The 17,947-nt window shown below is 47.6% G+C and overlaps 1 protein-coding gene across 2 annotated transcripts; it reads left to right on the plus strand.

Annotated features, from left to right (window-relative positions):
- The first annotated feature begins 3,326 nt into the window (after positions 1 to 3,326).
- LOC144164704 (protein lyl-1-like) lies at positions 3,327 to 8,216 on the plus strand. 2 transcript variants are annotated; one of them, XM_077695006.1, is made up of 2 exons: positions 3,327 to 3,547; positions 6,415 to 8,216. In XM_077695006.1, exons 1-2 carry the CDS (start codon positions 3,348 to 3,350, stop codon positions 6,776 to 6,778), a joined length of 564 nt encoding a protein of 187 aa, XP_077551132.1. In that variant the 5' UTR covers positions 3,327 to 3,347; the 3' UTR covers positions 6,779 to 8,216. The 2 variants fall into 2 exon arrangements, with proteins under 2 accessions (XP_077551132.1, XP_077551133.1); XM_077695007.1 differs by having other exon boundaries at positions 6,445 to 8,216.
- The last annotated feature ends 9,731 nt before the right edge of the window (positions 8,217 to 17,947 follow it).

Below are 17,947 nucleotides of genomic sequence, written 5' to 3' on the forward strand. Positions count from 1 at the left end.
TGCGACTGCCACAGCTGGTGGCGTTACTTTCGAGGAATCAACGGCTTCAACCCAAGTTCTTCCGGGGAAGAATTTTTGTGTTCACGAGTGCAATGCCAAGTACACGTCCCACTCTACCACGCTTCTCCCATTCTGCCACGCTTATGGGAACGTTCATTTTTGCCCAGAATTGAACAGCGCGTCAGAAGCATGCTCTTGTTAGTAGCACAATGATGTGAAATGGCTTAGGTCCGAACTACAACATGAGACATCGAAGAGTGTTAAAGAGACAAAGTGATTTGTAAACATTGCGTACTTGCGCAAATTCTATACTCTGGAGTTTACAAGAAATGTTTCGACCACACTCGCAGCGTTTACGCGACTTATAGTAGAAAAATCAATTCGAAAGTACTGTCCTCCTCTCTGCATCCTCCTTGCCGATTTCCTGTGACGTTTCGTATGACTTCAAAACAAGATGGCTTGGTTTGACTGCTTTTGCACGGCTCGCCGACGCTCTGACCGGAGCAGTCGGCCCAGTTATTGGCGGTGAGACGTTTGAGTGGCGCCCCCTCGTTCTTGACGTCAGCTTTGGGACTCGCACCGCTGTGTCATCTGCTCTCCGCTTGTGAGGGGCATCAGTGCCTCGGCTAGAAATTGCCCGTTTTGATGCTTTAGTGCATTAAAAAGCGCATTTCCAGTAATTCATTTAGTTTGTCAGCTTCTGACATCTCTAACAAATTTCAAGCTGTATCCAGCACAGGTTTGATTATGAATTTTAACGCGCCGCCGTATACACAGGCGATAAGGCATGCCGTAGTGGAGGGCTCCGGATTAATTAATTGATCCACCTGGGGATCTTTAACGTGCGCCGAAATCTCGAACACACGGGCGTTTTCACTTTCCACCTCCATCAGAAAAGCGGTCGCCGTGGCCAGGAATCAAACCCGCGTGATTGGGCTCAGCAGCACTGCGCCTAGCCACTTAGCCGAACAAGTTTGCAACACATGAGGAGAGATAGAACAACTCTATTAAGATCTTCGGTCGGAAAATCGCGTGTAACTCGTCCTTTCTAGCTTATTTGGGGGGTTAAGCACTCAGACCTCCTCGATAAGTATTCAGAATGCGCAGGCTTCTGTAAAGTATTTTTGAGGTGCTCTTATGAAGACTCTTATGTAATGCTGCGAACCAAGCAGCGGGCCCCTACACGCGCATCGCACATCAGGGAATACAACGGATGTCTTCGCTTCCTTACGTTGTTGGCGTGTATCAGATCAATGTTTTTTATGTGCCCGACGCTTTATTTTTTATGCACTGTCACAAACATCTTATTAGGAGGTTTGGGGGTGTTTGGGAGGCTCACAGTGTGCATATTTTCGTCAGGCTGTATAGCATACATTCCCTTCCTCACAGATTAGCTTTAGTTATGGCTACGTGCAAGAATGTGCATATCGGCAGCATGCATTGTTTATTTGCTTGCAAATACAATGAGACGTTTTGTGCTACGCCACTGCGAAACGGTGAATACAACGTTGTCCAGAGTACTCTAAGGCGGCTTTGGTGACCTCAATTTATATAGTATCGTTATCATAACGAACTGACTGTCAATCTAACGATTACGACATGATTACGGTGGTGAAGCCTTGAAATACTCTCTAATGAACGCAATAAATAGTACACGTGCCGGTTTCCCGCATAACAAGAGTCCAAACCGATGAATGTGTACAAGCAGTTCTTTATCGTTTTCCAACCCTTTCGGACTTTGTTCAAGAAATAGTCCTTTAAGCTGCGTAGAACGCTAAAACTAAATAAAAATGCAAACAGGCTATATGATGTATACTTTACATTTCCGATTCTGACAGCGCTGGTTGGTGGCGGAGTTGTTTGGAGCGTTATGTGCATTGTTTTGCAATTGGCAAGCTCCAATCTCCGATAGTGCTTTTTTTTTCAGTTGAATTATTTGTTTTGGGGTGATATTTTGTGTACTGAATTCACCATTTTTACGCTGTAACGTTCATTGCTCCACGAGCGAGTTCGCAGAACGCGTGCAGACTGGCATTGACGTGTTGGCGAGTTCTCGTTGGCGTTGCGTTGCCATAAGCACCGACTGCTTGCGGGCACAGTGCCGAATCAACCGACCCTTGTCCTGGTGCGAACACGCCTCTTACGGTACAGGCACGAGCCAAGCAAGCACCAAACGGGGGGGGCAAAGCGAATCGCATTTTATTGCCTCCGGTGACGTGGTGGGTAGGGTGTTCCTTCACAGCGTACGCCTCGGGTAGTGATTGTTACGATTCCAGGCCGTGTTGGTAGGCTTATCTGACGCATTTTACAGCCGAAAACATGGCAGAAGCGCGATATACGGATTACTGAGATATCGAGAATGCCCAGCCAACGATAACGTCGGATGCCAAGCATGTTGTTTCACAGAACCGGAACTGAAACTGGTTTGAATTTAACCTTGGACATCGGACAATCACATCGCATCTCGTATGTGCGTCACTGCTGATAGTTGTTGCGGACGCCACAAATGTCTCATGGTATTATTTCTTCTTCCAGGCTTGATAAATAAATACTGCTCTATCGACCAGATAAATGAGGAAAAGAGTGTTCATTTGATCCAGTCTATGCAATGCAAACAAAAACGGAAGTTTGGCAAATTCGCTTCTGTGTCCCTTTAAAGGGGCCATGAGGAGTAAATGCAAGTTTTGTTCTTTAAAAAGACTGCACTGTCCCGACAACAATTACACCAAATTTATCATAAACTTCGACAAAATATTTCACGTATCAAGGAAAACAGATGAAGCAGCGGCGACTCCCCGGCCACTTTTCGGCGATTCCTCTATGACGTCACAGAATCGCATTTGTGTGATTGGCGGCCGCCCACGCAAGCCTACGCCAAGAAACTGCATGACTGGGTGCCTGTAGCGGGACCACCTCCTTCGACTGCATCACATGACCGCTAACCTGCAGTTAACACACTTATAACTAATTTTGTAGCGCCGGCCCATAACACTTCAGTCCGGCCCATAAAGCTTCAGTCCGCCCCATATCACGTCACTGTAGCGCGAAATTTGAGTTTTTTAACATTGCTTGTATGTGTGCGTTTTGTTGTTGTTGTTGTTGCTGTTAAAAACGTCTATCGTGGCTGGAATGGACCTGAGTGAGTTACCAAACACTAGTTATTTAAACTGAACAGTTGTAATATGTCTTTAAGGCCCCTTTCTCCAGAGGAGGAGGAGGACTAACATTATTGAAACAACAAAAACGGGCACTTCGGCTCCGCGCTCGCTTAGGGAAGAGTCTTTCGCGTAAATGGGCAATGTGAGCGGTGTGCCCCGCAGGGACAGAAGGAGCAAACGGGGTTGGCCATGGACACCTCCCTGCGGGACTCCACGGACACGACGGACTCGGAGGACCGGAACGGGCTGAGCGATGACAGCAGCTGCGATGAGCCGTGCTCGCCGCCTGCGGCGTCGGGTTACGGTCGCGTGTCCTCGACGTCGGGGAACAGCCCGTCCAGCCACCACAGGAGGCCCCGCAAGGCCACGAGACGCATGTTCACCAACAGGTAAACGTATACACGTGTTGCTTATCCTATATTCCGGAGTTAGTTTATATCGAACTTTGATATATCCACTTATTCGTTGTATCGAAACGTTTAGACTACCACATGAAACATTGTGTACGTTCTGTATGTATACACATATTGCTGAACTTAAATTATTGTTTGTGTTTGTATTGAACTATAATACCTCGAATTGTTCGTTATATCAAACACCTAAACAACTGCGCAAATCAAATGAAATCAAACCAATAAAAGATTGCGTATGTTGTGAACTTATACACCTATTGTTGACGTTATACAATAGAATGTGTTTGAATGGAACTTTCATATCTCGAATTATTCGTTATATCGAACAACCTAAGCAACCCCATAAAGCATTGTGTACGCTTTGTGCATATATACCTATATAGAATTGCCTATTATACCGAACTATTTTTCCACCCCCCTTCGAGTTGAATATACCTTGATTCGACCGTATATAGGTGCAGGATGCATCACATATGCAGAAACAGAGCGCCAAGACGTCAGGAAGTTTGTTTTTCGTTCGTATCCGCTTTCGGTTCAGCGCTATCCTGTTCTCCGATTTTGTGCTCTCCTCTTCCACCTTCGCTCGCATTCTGCTCGTTATTTAAAAATCCCGAGGGCACGTAAGGACAGACAGGTTCCTCGTTGGCAGTCGTGCACCTATGTACCAACATATCTGGCGGGAATGCGCATAATTGTTACTGCTTTCTTTCAGGCTACCATGTGTACATTTTACCAAAAAAAAAAAATTCCTCCGATAGCATGGGCAAGACACAGATAATAAGGCACCATCTTTATCACACCACCTTTAATACAGCATGCGCATTATTGGTATCTTCCTTATGCCCGACTTGACTACAATGAAAATAATGCATGCTAGGAGTTCTAATGCATTTTGAAACACTAAAAGTCACAGACGACGTCCTTAAAGATATAACAACGCTGACTCGTGCCTAAAATGATCTAAAGAATGCTTCTATACCTCAACATAAAGTTAACAGGAAGTACAATTTGTTTACACGATTAATCATTTATACACTAGTGAACATTAGTTCTAGCTTCTGTATTTAAAAAAAAAGTACTTTGAGTCAAGTGAGGATAACGGCTGAGTCAAGCCAAGTTCGAAAATTACGCATCCTCCAGGCATGGCCGCTTTCTGGGGGCTCGCATACATAGACACTAGCGCCAGTGTCCCCTCTAGCGTATATTGTTATCAAACTATATAGAAGCGATAACCACAGCGTCTGCTTATCGCTATGACGGACTGTCGCGAGAGAAGCATATCGCTGGCGTAAACAGCACAGCCAACACCTATGTTGTTGCCCTGTCGCCTTTTAAGCGGCAGCGTGCCTGGGGCTTTTGAGTGGGAAACGTTTGGGCGCACTGCAATCACGACGCGCAAGCCGGCATGTTTTATATTTCGCGGGCATCTTCAGTAAGCTGAAAAAAAAAACTCATCCTTAATATATATAAAGAACGAAACTGTTTATTCGGACTTTTGGCAAACCGCTCTGCAACTTTCTAATTGGGTTTTTTTTCCTAGCTTCGTTGGTTCAAAAGTTGGCTAATTGAAATTTACTAATTATCTAATCAAGCACAATACCAAAAATTGCGTAAGACACTACATGCAAAAATGAGAAACATGAATTTGGTCGCGTCGTCTTAGAGTGCCTCGGCATATTTTTAAACTCTGGCTAAAGTTAGCTGAAACACCCTGTATGTAAATGATAGACAGTAGCCAACCGATTTTTTGGACCTTGGGGGGGGGGGGGGACGAAAAATAGTCCAAATAAAAGAGCAGTCCGTAAAATTCATGAGTCATTACTCCTATGGGACAACTGCCGGTTCTCGGGAAAGTCCGAAGTATCCAGCAAATCCAAATTTTTGGAGTCCGAAAAAAACAGGCTTTTTAAAATACAGGAATCATGCCGACAGACATTCTACCCAAACAGCGCGTGCCAACAGCTTCGTTTCTCAGCCGTGCGTTGGAGTCGCCCACACAGAAATCAAGTTCTTTGATATTTCCTTAAGCTGCCTTAACGCTTGTTATACGCGAAGTTTTGAACGAATTGTTGTTGAATTGTGATTTGTTTTGAAACGTCCGGCAATGCTCACTCAAGTGTTTAAGAAAAGGCAAACGTTTCGCAAGTTTCTTCCATTAAATTTCGTAGTTAGTTTAACCTGCGAGTTACTCAATGCTCAATGTTCCTGGTGTCGTCTGTCGTTGTCCGTTTGCGCTTTTCTTAAGTATAACTGCTTCCTTTTGACAAATGGGGAGCGGTAAAAAACACGTTGCAGATACGTATTCTTAAGAAAAAAATGTCCAGGAAGCAGCTATAAGTGCCTACTGCGATTCAGTCAGTGCGGCTGCATTCGATTTGCGCGACGGCGGCGCACTTGGATTGGTCTATTCGCAGCAGGCAAAGCTCATTACCGATCCAGGATTATGGTTAATATTGTGTGACAGCAATAGGTAATTCTTTCAGAGAGAGAGAAAAAGCGAGGAGGAGGAGAGGGAGCATGAATAACCGATGTAGGTGTCCATAAAACGACCTAAACACATATCAAAAATCGTGCATCACGTTCATCAGAAGCACCCTAAAACCCCCGGCCTTGCACAGCCCGACACAGACCAGTTGAGGCCGGCCAGACAGAGCAGCTATTAGTATCGCATTCGAGCCCGTATATATCGAACCCGGCTAGTTTGGGTTGTGGCTTACATCGAACAATCCGAACACCCCCTGTTTTTAAATGTTTGTGTAGATTTTGTACTGCGTATGTCAGTTCATTGAAATATTCCCAACTATGTGAATGCCTTCGCATTCGACCCAAATAACCGCGCACAGTGCTGGGCTCCGTGGCGCGCGCTCGTGCAGCCGGGAGCGCTGGCGGCAGCAGAACGTGAACGGTGCGTTCGCCGACCTGCGCCGCCTGGTGCCCACCCACCCGCCGGACAAGAAGCTCAGCAAGAACGAGATCCTGCGGCTGGCCATCCGCTACATCCGCCTGCTCAGCTCCATCCTCGACTACCAGCGCCGACGGGACGGCCTCCTGCTGCTCTGCTCGGTGCGCGTCAAGCAGGAGCCGCCGGAGGTGATGGACAGTGGCAGCGGCGGCAACGTGACGGGGACAGCTCTCCACAACGCGGCGTCCCCCTCCACGCCGCCCAGCTCGCCGGCGTCCAGCCTGAGCAGCATGGCCGAGCCGTGACTACTGCTGCCGCCCACGAGCTTGCGTGGCTCTTGAGGTTCCGTGATAAGCTACGGGAACCTGCCTATTCTGTGTCGCTCCTTCCCATCTCTTCCCCTCGTGTGATGCTCGATGAGGGATTTGGGAGGAGCGCCCGTGCAGGAGGACACCTCTTACGGAAAGCAACAAAAAGAGGAGTGGGCACTGCGTGTAATAGAGTGGATATTAAGGTATGGACGGAGCCGTCGAATCAAATACAAAGCTATAATAAGAGAGAGAGTATAGATACAGGATGATCCACAACCACGAGTAGATAATGCATGACGCGTGCACGGGTCAGTAATCATTTCGAAGAACCTTCACCTTGCACTGGCCAAACAAAACGGACAACGGACATGGGAAGTGAGTAGCTTCTTGCAGACAAGAGCCGCGACGTTGCACGATATTTATTGTTTAACGTGGTGACTCATAGGAGTGGCCCTTCACCGGATGTGCATCGCGTAATGAAGGATAACTTCTCATAGCGAGATGCTTTTCCTATAGAGGAGCTATGTTGCGCCATTTTACGAACCATTCATTTATCGGTTCAGACGTTAGAAAGGGGAGGACTGTGACGCCTCGAGAAAGATCCCGGCCAGCGGGCGGCAGCCATGACGTCATCGTGTCGGACAAACAAATGCGCTGTTCGGCACCGCCACGAAGCGTCGACCCAGACGTGCGCAAACTCATCGTCAAGCAGTGGACATCATGCGGACATCACGGACGTACCTGCGCCTGACAACACTGTACATAAGGCATCATAGAACGTGCAATTCTGTATCCATAGAACTTTGAAGATGTTGTCGAGTGTGCGTGCATAAGTAATACATTTCCTCAGCACGGACGTACAGGATCGACATTGGATGGGTGCGTCATGACCCACGCTGCCTTGATTTTTACCCCTGGCAAAACCGCTTCCGCCAACGTAGTATCTACGGCGACTGTACATGATTAATTACTAATAATAATTACAGATTACCAGACGTAACTCCGGCGATGGCTACTTAGGCCATGGCTGAGTGACCGGTAGCGGTTTTGTTGTTTGGGTAAGAATCAAGACATACTGCTTTCACTGGGAGTTGTGAAGGAAGCGTGGGGTATAGCTATCACAGAAGTTTTTAAGCTTGTTAGGCAAAGAGCCTTCAGTCATAAAGGTTTTGCTGGGTGTCATTAGCTCAGAATATTTTTTTGCCAGCTGCAGGCACGTGGTCGAGCAGAAAATCGCAACTTACGTAAAGCTTCAGCAAATGAGGGCTTGTACATTAACACTCGAGTTATTTGAAGCGTTACAAACATACGCAGAACAAGTAATAAAATGAATTTCATGCTCATGCTGTGTTCAATGCACTACATGTTTTTTTAAGGCCCGCAGTAGAAAAGCCTGTTCAACTGCCTCGGGAACCAGAGCTTTTCGGAGATGTTTAGTAACAGCGCCAGACGATTGGCAACAGAGCGGCATGCGTGATGTAGTTCAGCGTTATATACCTCCTCGAAAATGAAAAAAAAATACTTGCGTTTGTTTATCGGTATCTTTAAAGCGGGCAAACGGAGGTAGCAGTAACCCCTCCAGAGAGTGTAATTGCACACGCGCATTATCTACTGATCGCTCAGTCGGTGCCTCGGTGAGTAAAGAGATGTGGTGCACATATCTTCAAGGTACATTTGTGTTCTGGCTATACCTTGCGCAACGAACCAGAAGCCTGGACCACACAAGTGTCTGCGTATGCCCCAGACGGTTCAGAGGCATAACGGAGGGGAAAAGGTAAGAGGAAAAGGGAGGTAAGTTGAGCTACACTTAGACGGACACTTACGAAAAAAATCAGCAGAAATTCGCAGAATTGTCCACTAATGTGCACACATATATGGCTATGCGCGCCTGAGGACGTTAGATTATTTTATTCTTTTCAAGTTTTCTTTGTTTCTTTTCACCAAATGTACTTCACTAATTACGCTTTTTTTTTCTGAAGATGCAAGGCATACTGCTGAGTTAGTCCGCTTACGCTATTTTTTGTTCGTGATTCCAACGTTCTTTTCCGGGATTTTCTTGTTTATTTTGTTCGGTTTTGAGGAGAGAAGTATAAGATGCACATTTTTTTTGTCAGATCATGCTATGTCGAAATTTTATTTTTGCTATTTATCTTGCTTTTTGGTTTTTCAAAATTCTGTTCTACCAATTATCTATATTTATGCTATTATAATGATCGTTAGATTCGTTACTACTGCCAGTTATGCATTTTTGAGCAAATGCAGAATGTTACTCGGTCCTGGCTGTGGGGGTACTGGGCAAAAAAAGCAATAATGCATTCAAAAATTAAATACAAAATCACCGCATGGTACACTCAGAGTCCTTCAATGCTTTGAAAGAATCTGGTAGAGCTTAGTGTCACTAGCGTATTTAGTGGCTCTAGTAGCCTAACCTGCATGTGCACTACTGGCAGCTGACAGAAAAAAATCGCCCTGCAACGCGTCTTTTCTTCTGAAGCCACGGGTACGGCGGAAGCCCGTTTGATATGAATGCATTTTCAAATATAAAAGACGAGAAAAAAATTTGAAAATTTGGGGATTTAACATGCCGAAGCTACAAATGGGCTATTAGGGGTGCCGTAGCGGAGCACTTCGCAATAATTTCGGTCACCTGGGGATCTTTAACGTGCGCCGAAATCTCGACAAACGGGCGTCTCTACTTTTCGCCTCCAGCTGCCAGGAATCGAACCTGCGGCCTCTGGCACAGCATAACAACGCCAAGAATAGACGCCAGGGCGCCGACTACCCACCGTTTTTTCCAAGCAAGCTATCTGACAGGCAACTACCAGTGCAAGACGGTGCCCAGCATCCAACAGCGCCCCGTGGGAAGACAACGCCGCCAGGCTTCCGAAAGCAGAGGGCCGCTGCTGATGCACCTGCGGGCAACGTGGAGAAAACTGGCGCCACCCGCGCACACAGCACTGCGTATGGATCCAAGCTCCCCTCCCAGAAGATCAACAACCCAACATCCACAAAGGTGCTCTGAGCTGAGGTGGTGGCTCCCAGAACATCAACACCATCATGATGTAGCGAGGTAACCGGACTTAAACGGCTTCTTTTAAACACCCTGAAGGGAAATGACAAGCTTAACGCTTTAGGTAGCTGAACTATAAAAACAGATAACCACACTCACCAATGCAAACTAAGGGCGATACCAATTCCCCCATGGAAAGCGAGGTCGTCCTTGCATCACATCCCCTCCGCAGTCCCCTCAAAGAGGAATCGGACTGTAACTCCATCTACGTCACAAAACTGTAATTTATGGCAGGCATTGAGAAAATTTCCAAGAAGGTTACGGAGGCCATGGGCCCTAGCTACAAAACATTTCAAGCGCAGGCTGATCTTAACATTTCTAAACTAGCAGCCTTGAAAGCAACACTGGCAGATATAGAATCTCGACCCCCTCAAGAAATCATCCAAACCATACGGTCACCCCTAATTATCAGACGACAAAGACCATGGCGTTGAGTAACATCATAATTTGGCAGTGGAACTGTAGAGGGTACCGCCGAAAGAGGGGCATCCCTCAGCAGGCCCTAGAGAACAACCTTGTAGGTTCAATCCGTGGCGTAATTTGCCTACAAGAAGTTGGCGCTGTAGCCGAATTAGTCAGCCACCAAACTTTCATGCCTTAGTACCGTAATCCACCTGCAACCTTCGTTCTTACTCGCCGTAATTAACACAAGAACACGACATAGACAGCGAGGTGGATCACACATTAATCGAAATTGTCACAGATGTAAAGTGGCGAACCAGCCTATTTGTTCTACATATACTCAGCAGTCCGAGGGAAAAGAACTCTGACCCTCTTCTTTGCCTAATTTATGGAACTTCACGTACTGGTTAAGCAACCTATAGTCATCCTGGGGGATTTTAACGCACAGCAATCTGCTTGTAGGCATCCAAGGGCTACACCGAAAGCGCACCGGCTGTGGGAAGCTGCACAAAATGAACACCTTGCACTACATACCGACTCCTTGTTTCCCACACGCCAGGGAACCAGTGTCTGTGCAGACACGACACCTGACCTAACATTCACCAAAAACATCACAGGAGAGGTTAAATGAGCTAACACTGGGAATAACTTCGACAGTGATCATAGGTTCGTCCAAATCGAGGTACACGTATACCTAAACCCTCCCAAAAGTAGGGACAACATTTTTATCGATTGGGACCTCCTTAGAACAACACAGGATACTACACACTAGACACACCCTCAGAATGGGAGGAGGAGATACACAGCAGGGTTGCAAAAGCCACAAAAATCATAAAATCAGGCCCCAGCGGGGGGTAACGGGCATGGTTTTAAAAGTAGCGCTGCAATGTTCGGTTTCTGCAACGAGCCCACCGACTGTCGCAAATTATTTATTTTCGGCTGGCCGTAAACGCGAGTAGAGCAGACACATGTGTATGGTACCGCATTCGTCTTCCCATGCCTTATGTTGATGTGCTTGCTTACCTTTTATACGGAGTTGTTGTTACTCTTTGGTGCGTACGTAGTGTATGAGTACTTTGGTGGTCGAATGTGTGCTATCCCGCACCGCTAATAAAACGTGTATGTGCAAAGTCTTCAAATGTCTTGAAAACACAGGGTGAAGGTTATTATAAACCTGAGCGTTCGCACCAACAAAGGGACTCGCTAGTGCAACCGCTTCTCGATGACTTTTACTGAGAATTCAACTTTAGTCAGGACGGAGCGTTAACCTGAGTGCATCGATCTAAAGCCTGTGTTCTTCGAACTGTGTGCTTCAAACTAAGCATCGAACTAAAAGTTCGATGCTTATGCATACTTGGGTAGTCGTGGGGTGTTGTCTTCCAATGCGAAAAAAAAAAACATTTTACTTATGCTCTGATTTTGTGATAAGGAATTGCAGCATTTTTTTCTTGTTTCATATTATTTCTTTTCTGCATTGTATTCACTGCCGCATGCTTCTGCTGTATACATTTTCCCCAGTACGCACTGCTTGTTTGTTTCGTTTTTTTTATCTTCTAACATATCCGCTGTGTCACTCCACTGTACAGCTTTCGTACCGGGCTTTGTGTCGATAGCCAGTGCCATAGTATCGACCCCTTTATATGAGCCACAGTTTCGCAGTATTTATCTTGGCTTTTAATTTCTGCCTGCTATAGGCTGCAGGATCAATAAATTACTTGTTCGTTCGTACACACTTGAATTCAGCGTTCAGAGCTGGAACAGCAGCGAAGCTGAACGAAAAACGAGAAAAAAAAAAAAAGAATGTTCACTTTTTTGCTCCCTGGAGGAAAAATAAAACAGAGTTCGTGCTGTATTGTTTTCTTTTGTCTTTTTTAAAGCTTTCACAAGTAGCCACCACAAAAATGCAGACCTGTGCCGGCTTCGGAACCGGTCGAATTGCTAGGCACCGTGTTTTCACGTTAATAATACGCGAAAAAAAAAATGCAGAAAAAGTAGGTGCAAAACGACAAGGAGAACTTGCGCATCACTGCGGCTTTCTTTTTAGAAAATTAGACAACATAATTGTACTATAATACACTCTGTCTTCTCGGCTTCGTAGTCACGAAGTATGCAAAGCTATGCAGCCAAACACAAAAAAATCTCCAGTCACGTTTTGCCCCTAGTCCCGGGGTAAGCTATAGCACCACGCGGGAGAAGACGCCATTGCAAAAAAAAATTAGCAATAAGAAAAGAAATATAAAACAGCATGCAATATTTACTGGCCCGACGATGGAGCAATCGTCGCGGATTCACGAACGAATACGCAAATCATCTTCAGTAGCCCATATGGTTCTCCAGCTGAACGGGTTTTCCATAATCGGTGTCTGGCACCAAGCGAAGACATAATTTTGCTTGACTAATAAAACATAGTCTTTCAGACATGTCCCTTTGTAGTGAAGCTTATTTTTCTCCTGTTTTCCGTTTGCCAGTCACGCAATAATGAAGTAACTATAGCTTACCCTACCATCGCCGATGCTGGCCTACACTGCTATGGATCTTATTTGCGCGTCATCACTCTTCTGCAATTATATAGAGTAAAGTTACCTAATGTGGTGATTACTATATTATTACCATCGTCTTCGTAGTCGTCATCGCTGTCATCATCATCAGAAGCAGCGGCAGCCGCTTAAGTCCCGTGAAAGGCGAAAGAGTCCCCTGTTAGCGAGAGAGTACCACCGCACGTTACTCACGAACGCTCCTTTCTTTTTTTTTTAACTTAATATACCTACACCTTTCGCAGTTACTCCTCTATTAAAGTCCACTTAACTTGTTGGAGCGATCCCAAGTGCGCATACATGGCACAGTGCTGCCGAAAACGCCACGGCAAAGCGAGAATTCGGTAATGCAATAAAATGGTTGTCCTCCGGGCTAAAAACACGTTATGCCCATGCGCACATGGGCTGTAAGATTCTCCGGCAAGGCAGATAAACCAAAATGGTGGTACGTGTACCAGATTTCGGCGCACGTTACCAATCCGTCCTCTCGTGGGATATCATGCGTACCCTCCGCTGTGGAGTGGCTCGTAGCCTGCAGTTGTAACTTCAGCCCGTGAAATTTGAAAATGGAGGCGTTTATACGGCGGGCTCATGCCTCTCCTGTATGCGCACCCACGATTCACGATTCAGCGCGACGTTCAAGTTATGTTGTTGTTGCTGTTAACTATGGCCTCCGCTTGCCGTGTCCTATTCAGCACGTTTCTCAACCCTCGTCCTCACTTTATAAAGCGATAGCCGAGTAAAAATACGGATATAGATAAAGAACAGTCCGCTGCACAAACATGGCGCTCACACAATTCAACGGCACGCGCACTTCGCCAGAAAAGAACGCCGTGTGACAGCGACGGCAAAAGAAACAGAGGGGGGGAAGTAGATGAGGGGAGCGAGTAAGGAAAAACGGGCGCGCGTGGGCGCCCGTTCTCCCTCCCGTTTTTAATCCCTAGGCGATCCTTTTCAAAAACAATCCCCGCCCGAACTTGCCGCGGAGACGAGACATTCGAACGCGCCCTTGAACGTTGCTTGTGTCGCGAGCTGTGCGCTCTATCCCCTCCATCTCCCTACGGTTGCACGCCGAGTTATAACAGAAGCGCGATTGGCTTTGAATTATCGTGTTGACAGAGGGAAGGCCAGGCCGGTGGCTAATGGCCGCGAAATTGGAAGGGATCCGCCGCGTCCGGTGGCGCACGGCTGGCTAGGCGACACCACCTCCTACACGAGAATGCCTGTGCGCTAGTGCCACGCTCGAGGTTCCAGCAAGCTGTACCGGGAGCTTTGGCAACACATTATTCACTGTACGTTTACCCGTGCCAATGATATCGGAAATTCTTGGGACACGTATTCTACGGCGACACCGTCCGACGGCTTTCTCGTTTGGGGTCGCCGGCGAAGTTGACGCTTCAGCGCCTCGGCCCGACCAGGGGCTGCGCCTTTGCTCGAGTTCCCATTTCCGCTTGGGCGCGCCATCCGAGCACTCGTTTTATTCAGTTTCTCATCCCGTACAAAGGACGTGAAAGTAGGGATTCCTTTTCCCACGGCCAGTGCGACGCCGGTAGTTGTGCGGTGCAGCGGATTAGTTCGGTTCCTCCGCACACTCTGGCGGCGCCGCGTGGACAGCGGAGGTTCGCTTATTTACCGATTCAACTTTTTACCGCCGTAGCCTCGTGCCCGGAGACTCGGGCTTGCCGAGATATGCGCGCACACGACCCGTCTCGTGCGTGGCGCACCTGCGAGATAGGCGCTTGTAGTTATAGATGAGAAACTTGTCCAGCGCCGTAGTGAAAGTGATTCACATGGCCCTTTTTTCAATCTGTAAGAACGCCATGGCACGCATTTGTTGAACACGTGAAAAAAAAAGAAAACGTTCTACTACTGTGAAGGAAGAAGACTAGCGAAGTTGTACGGGTGGAAAACTAACTATATTGAGTTCTGTACGGTTACTTACCAGTTGATTGAATAACGACACTGTTCGCCTCTTCAATCCACTTCATGAAAACTAGATCCCCACTGAGGATCGCCGGGGTGCAGCTTCCCATTCTGATAGTCCACGCATCGCTGCCGTCCCTCACGAAAACAGGCATCGCAAAACTGCTACCCTGGAGCATTTTTCAAGTTTTTCAACCAAACCCACGCCATGCGCGTAGTTACGTAGCTTTGAAAATTTCTGTTTGGAAACTGAACTGCCTTGAAAAATAGTACGGCAGCCTCCTCTTCCCCAAGCGGGAACACTTTGGGAAAAGGATTTCTCCCGGACCCTTCTTTAGTGTTTGTCCATGTGATGATGGCTATCATATCGGCAATGACGAAGATGTCATGACACACGTTCGGACGCACATGCTGGCTTTTTTTCGCTTGCGGCGCGGCATTAGAAGATGAAAAAGGGATGAAGGGAAAGAGAGAGAGTAAAATCAAAGCCCCTTTTTTAAGCCTTAAAACGCGAAGCTTTCTGGCATGCAACTTGAATCAAAGTCCCCAATCCGAGCTGCTTAGAACGTGTCGGAATGGCGCAATCAGATGGACATCGGCCTCATTGTGCGAAGGTCCCACATTGGATTCCGACCATTGGAAGCGTTTTTTTTTTTTTTCAGGTTCTTGATGTGCCTTCGCTTATCATCATTATCATCCTTTTGTGAAACTCAGTGTGTAAAGTTGGCCTTCCAACAGTGTGTTTTGGCGCGACATCAAACGCCATCGGTGAGGCATAGCAGGCTTCGCTTTAAAACGTATATCCGAGCAAGCGACGGTGGCTGAGCCGTCACTCAGTGGGGTTTGTCGCCTCAGTCTAGCTACCCTTGGTGCAGAAAATTTGTTCCTTTACTGTCTGCAGACAGACTAGCAGACATTGTGCGAGCCAGGACAGCCTTGCAGCGGGCAAAGCGCGCCCAAATGATCGCTGCAGCACAAACGACACGGCTACAGTCCCGCCCTCTCCTCTCCTTCTCCTTCCCGGTGGCCTCTTATCAGCGGCCGCCAGGAGCGACCCTGGCATCGATCCGCACGCCGAGTACCGCCTACTACGAGCCGAGGAGGGCGCGCTCGTCGCTCCGTCAAAGCACCACTCCGCACTTTGGCTGGTGGTGAAAACGTTTTTTACTAAGCTGAAAGAATGGTTGAAGGGGGAATGGTCAGCGTCCTGTGACCACAGGAGCGATTTTTTTTTTTGCAGCAGAGCTGTTATAGGCTTGGTTCTGACCAAAACTGCGTGCGTCGACAGGGTGTGTAGACAAAAGTCGCACCGAAGAAACTGAACCTGGCCGCAACAGAGAGAGAGAGAGAGAGAGAGAGAGAGAGAGAGAGAGAGAGAGAGAGAGAGAGAGAGAGAGAGAGAGATTTACCGAATACTGCAGAGGTTAGCCCTACGAACGGCCGGGTTTGCTACTTCAGATGGGGGTGAACATAGGGAGGCGAAAAAAGAAAGAAGGAATTGCACCTAGAAGCAATGAATAAGAGAGAAAAAAAATTAAATCAATAAAATAAGGAACGCATAACAAAATTTTAGCATTACGAGAAAAAATCACGCCATATCCACGGAATGAATGATGATAAGTGGGGCGAAGCTCGACAGGGGAGATCATCGGTAACCGTAACTCTCCCGTGAAAGTTCGCCCATTACATCATTAAGAAAGACGTAAGACTGTGTGCGTACATTGTACAAATCAACTTTTTTTTTGTTCTTGTTCGTTTGTTGTTGTTGTTGTAGGGTTCGCGAGGCTGCAAGCAAGCGGTCGTATCGGCAGGCAAACCCCGATGCAGTGAGAGCTCGCGAGGCGGCTGCAAAACGCATCAAGCGAGCTCAACCCGAAGCTGCCGACGCGCGGTTTAAGCGCGACTTTCTAGACGAGATGCTTCGGCCTCTCTTTCGCGCACGGCGGGATCCTGTCGGCGAGCGCGCGCTGCCGCCGCCCTGCGCGCCCTCCGCTCCGCAGCCTTGACAACAACCACCTCCTCAATCCGGTGACTCGTTGCGAAAGAGGAAGCGCGTCAACAGCGATTGCCTTTTATAGTGTCAGTCACGTGCGAGTGACGTCATCATGACGTCACTCACACCAGCGCCACCTGCGAGTGAGTCATCGAACTAGGTGGTCACGTACCACGAGACACAAGGGATGGACAGACCCACGGCTTTAGGAGCTTCGCCCCTAAAACTCTGAGGACCTCAACGTTAAAGAACCTCGACCAATACCGAGCCAGATAAAAAAGCCAACAGCGCCTTTGTCCCTAACGCCGCATCAGCGTGATTTTGCCCCGGTCCAAGAAAGTGATCCAGTTCTAGTTTCCTCATAGCAATCGCACAAGAGTTCTTTTCACTCCTTCGCGTTGGTTTGCATGCTTTGGGCAGTAGCACAAGAGATGACGCATGTCCTCTTTCATAGAGCACACAGAGCACAATGGCGAGTCCGCCAAAACTCTCTTAAACAGAAAACTGCGAGTGAAGGCAACGTTCAGGCGTAGTCGGGGAAAGACACCGTCAGTTTGTTTTAGTAAGCCTTGCGGTAACTGTAAATTGCACTGGAAGTCAATCTCTTGCAGAGGCGAGGGTCTCGTAAGAGGGTCCTGTCCAGCTGACAGCCGCAGTTTCCACCCCTAGTGCGGAGACGGCCGTACTTCTGTCCTGTCTGAAATGCGGGATTCCAACAGACACAAGCAAAGTGCGCGCCTCTTTCACTGTTGGAATGACCTGGCAGCCACTGAATCAAGATTTCGCGCCCGTCTCGTAGTACAGGTATGTGCAATGCGTTTATCTCACACAAGTGGCTCCGGCGTTGGGATGGCTTCATCAGTGCTTGTAAGGCAGGGCGCGAGTCGACAAAGATTACCCATTACCGAGCAGGAGTATTGGTGATATAAAGGAGTGCCGCCCTAGTAGCAGTTACCTCAGTGACGGTGGACGAAGTCTTGTGGCTGAGTTTCTCTTTTACAATTAGTCCAACCGACAAAATCTACGCTCCAATAGCTTACGAATCAGTCTTCACGGAGCCGTCTGTATACACCTGAACATGGCAAGACAACGTGAGCTGCTGCGCTCCAACGGGAGGTACCGCAAGGCTGGCGCAGGCAGAGGTGATGTTTTTCCTATTCCTGGTAAGTTGACACATATGACCCACGGTGAAAACTTCCATGGCGGACAGGCAGGCTTGTTTGATCGTTCAAAGTTGGCCG

This window comes from Haemaphysalis longicornis, unplaced genomic scaffold (genome assembly GCF_048455015.1).
Source record: "Haemaphysalis longicornis isolate Haplotype H1 unplaced genomic scaffold, Haemaphysalis longicornis Haplotype H1 scaffold_135, whole genome shotgun sequence".
Taxonomy (NCBI): domain Eukaryota; kingdom Metazoa; phylum Arthropoda; class Arachnida; order Ixodida; family Ixodidae; genus Haemaphysalis; species Haemaphysalis longicornis.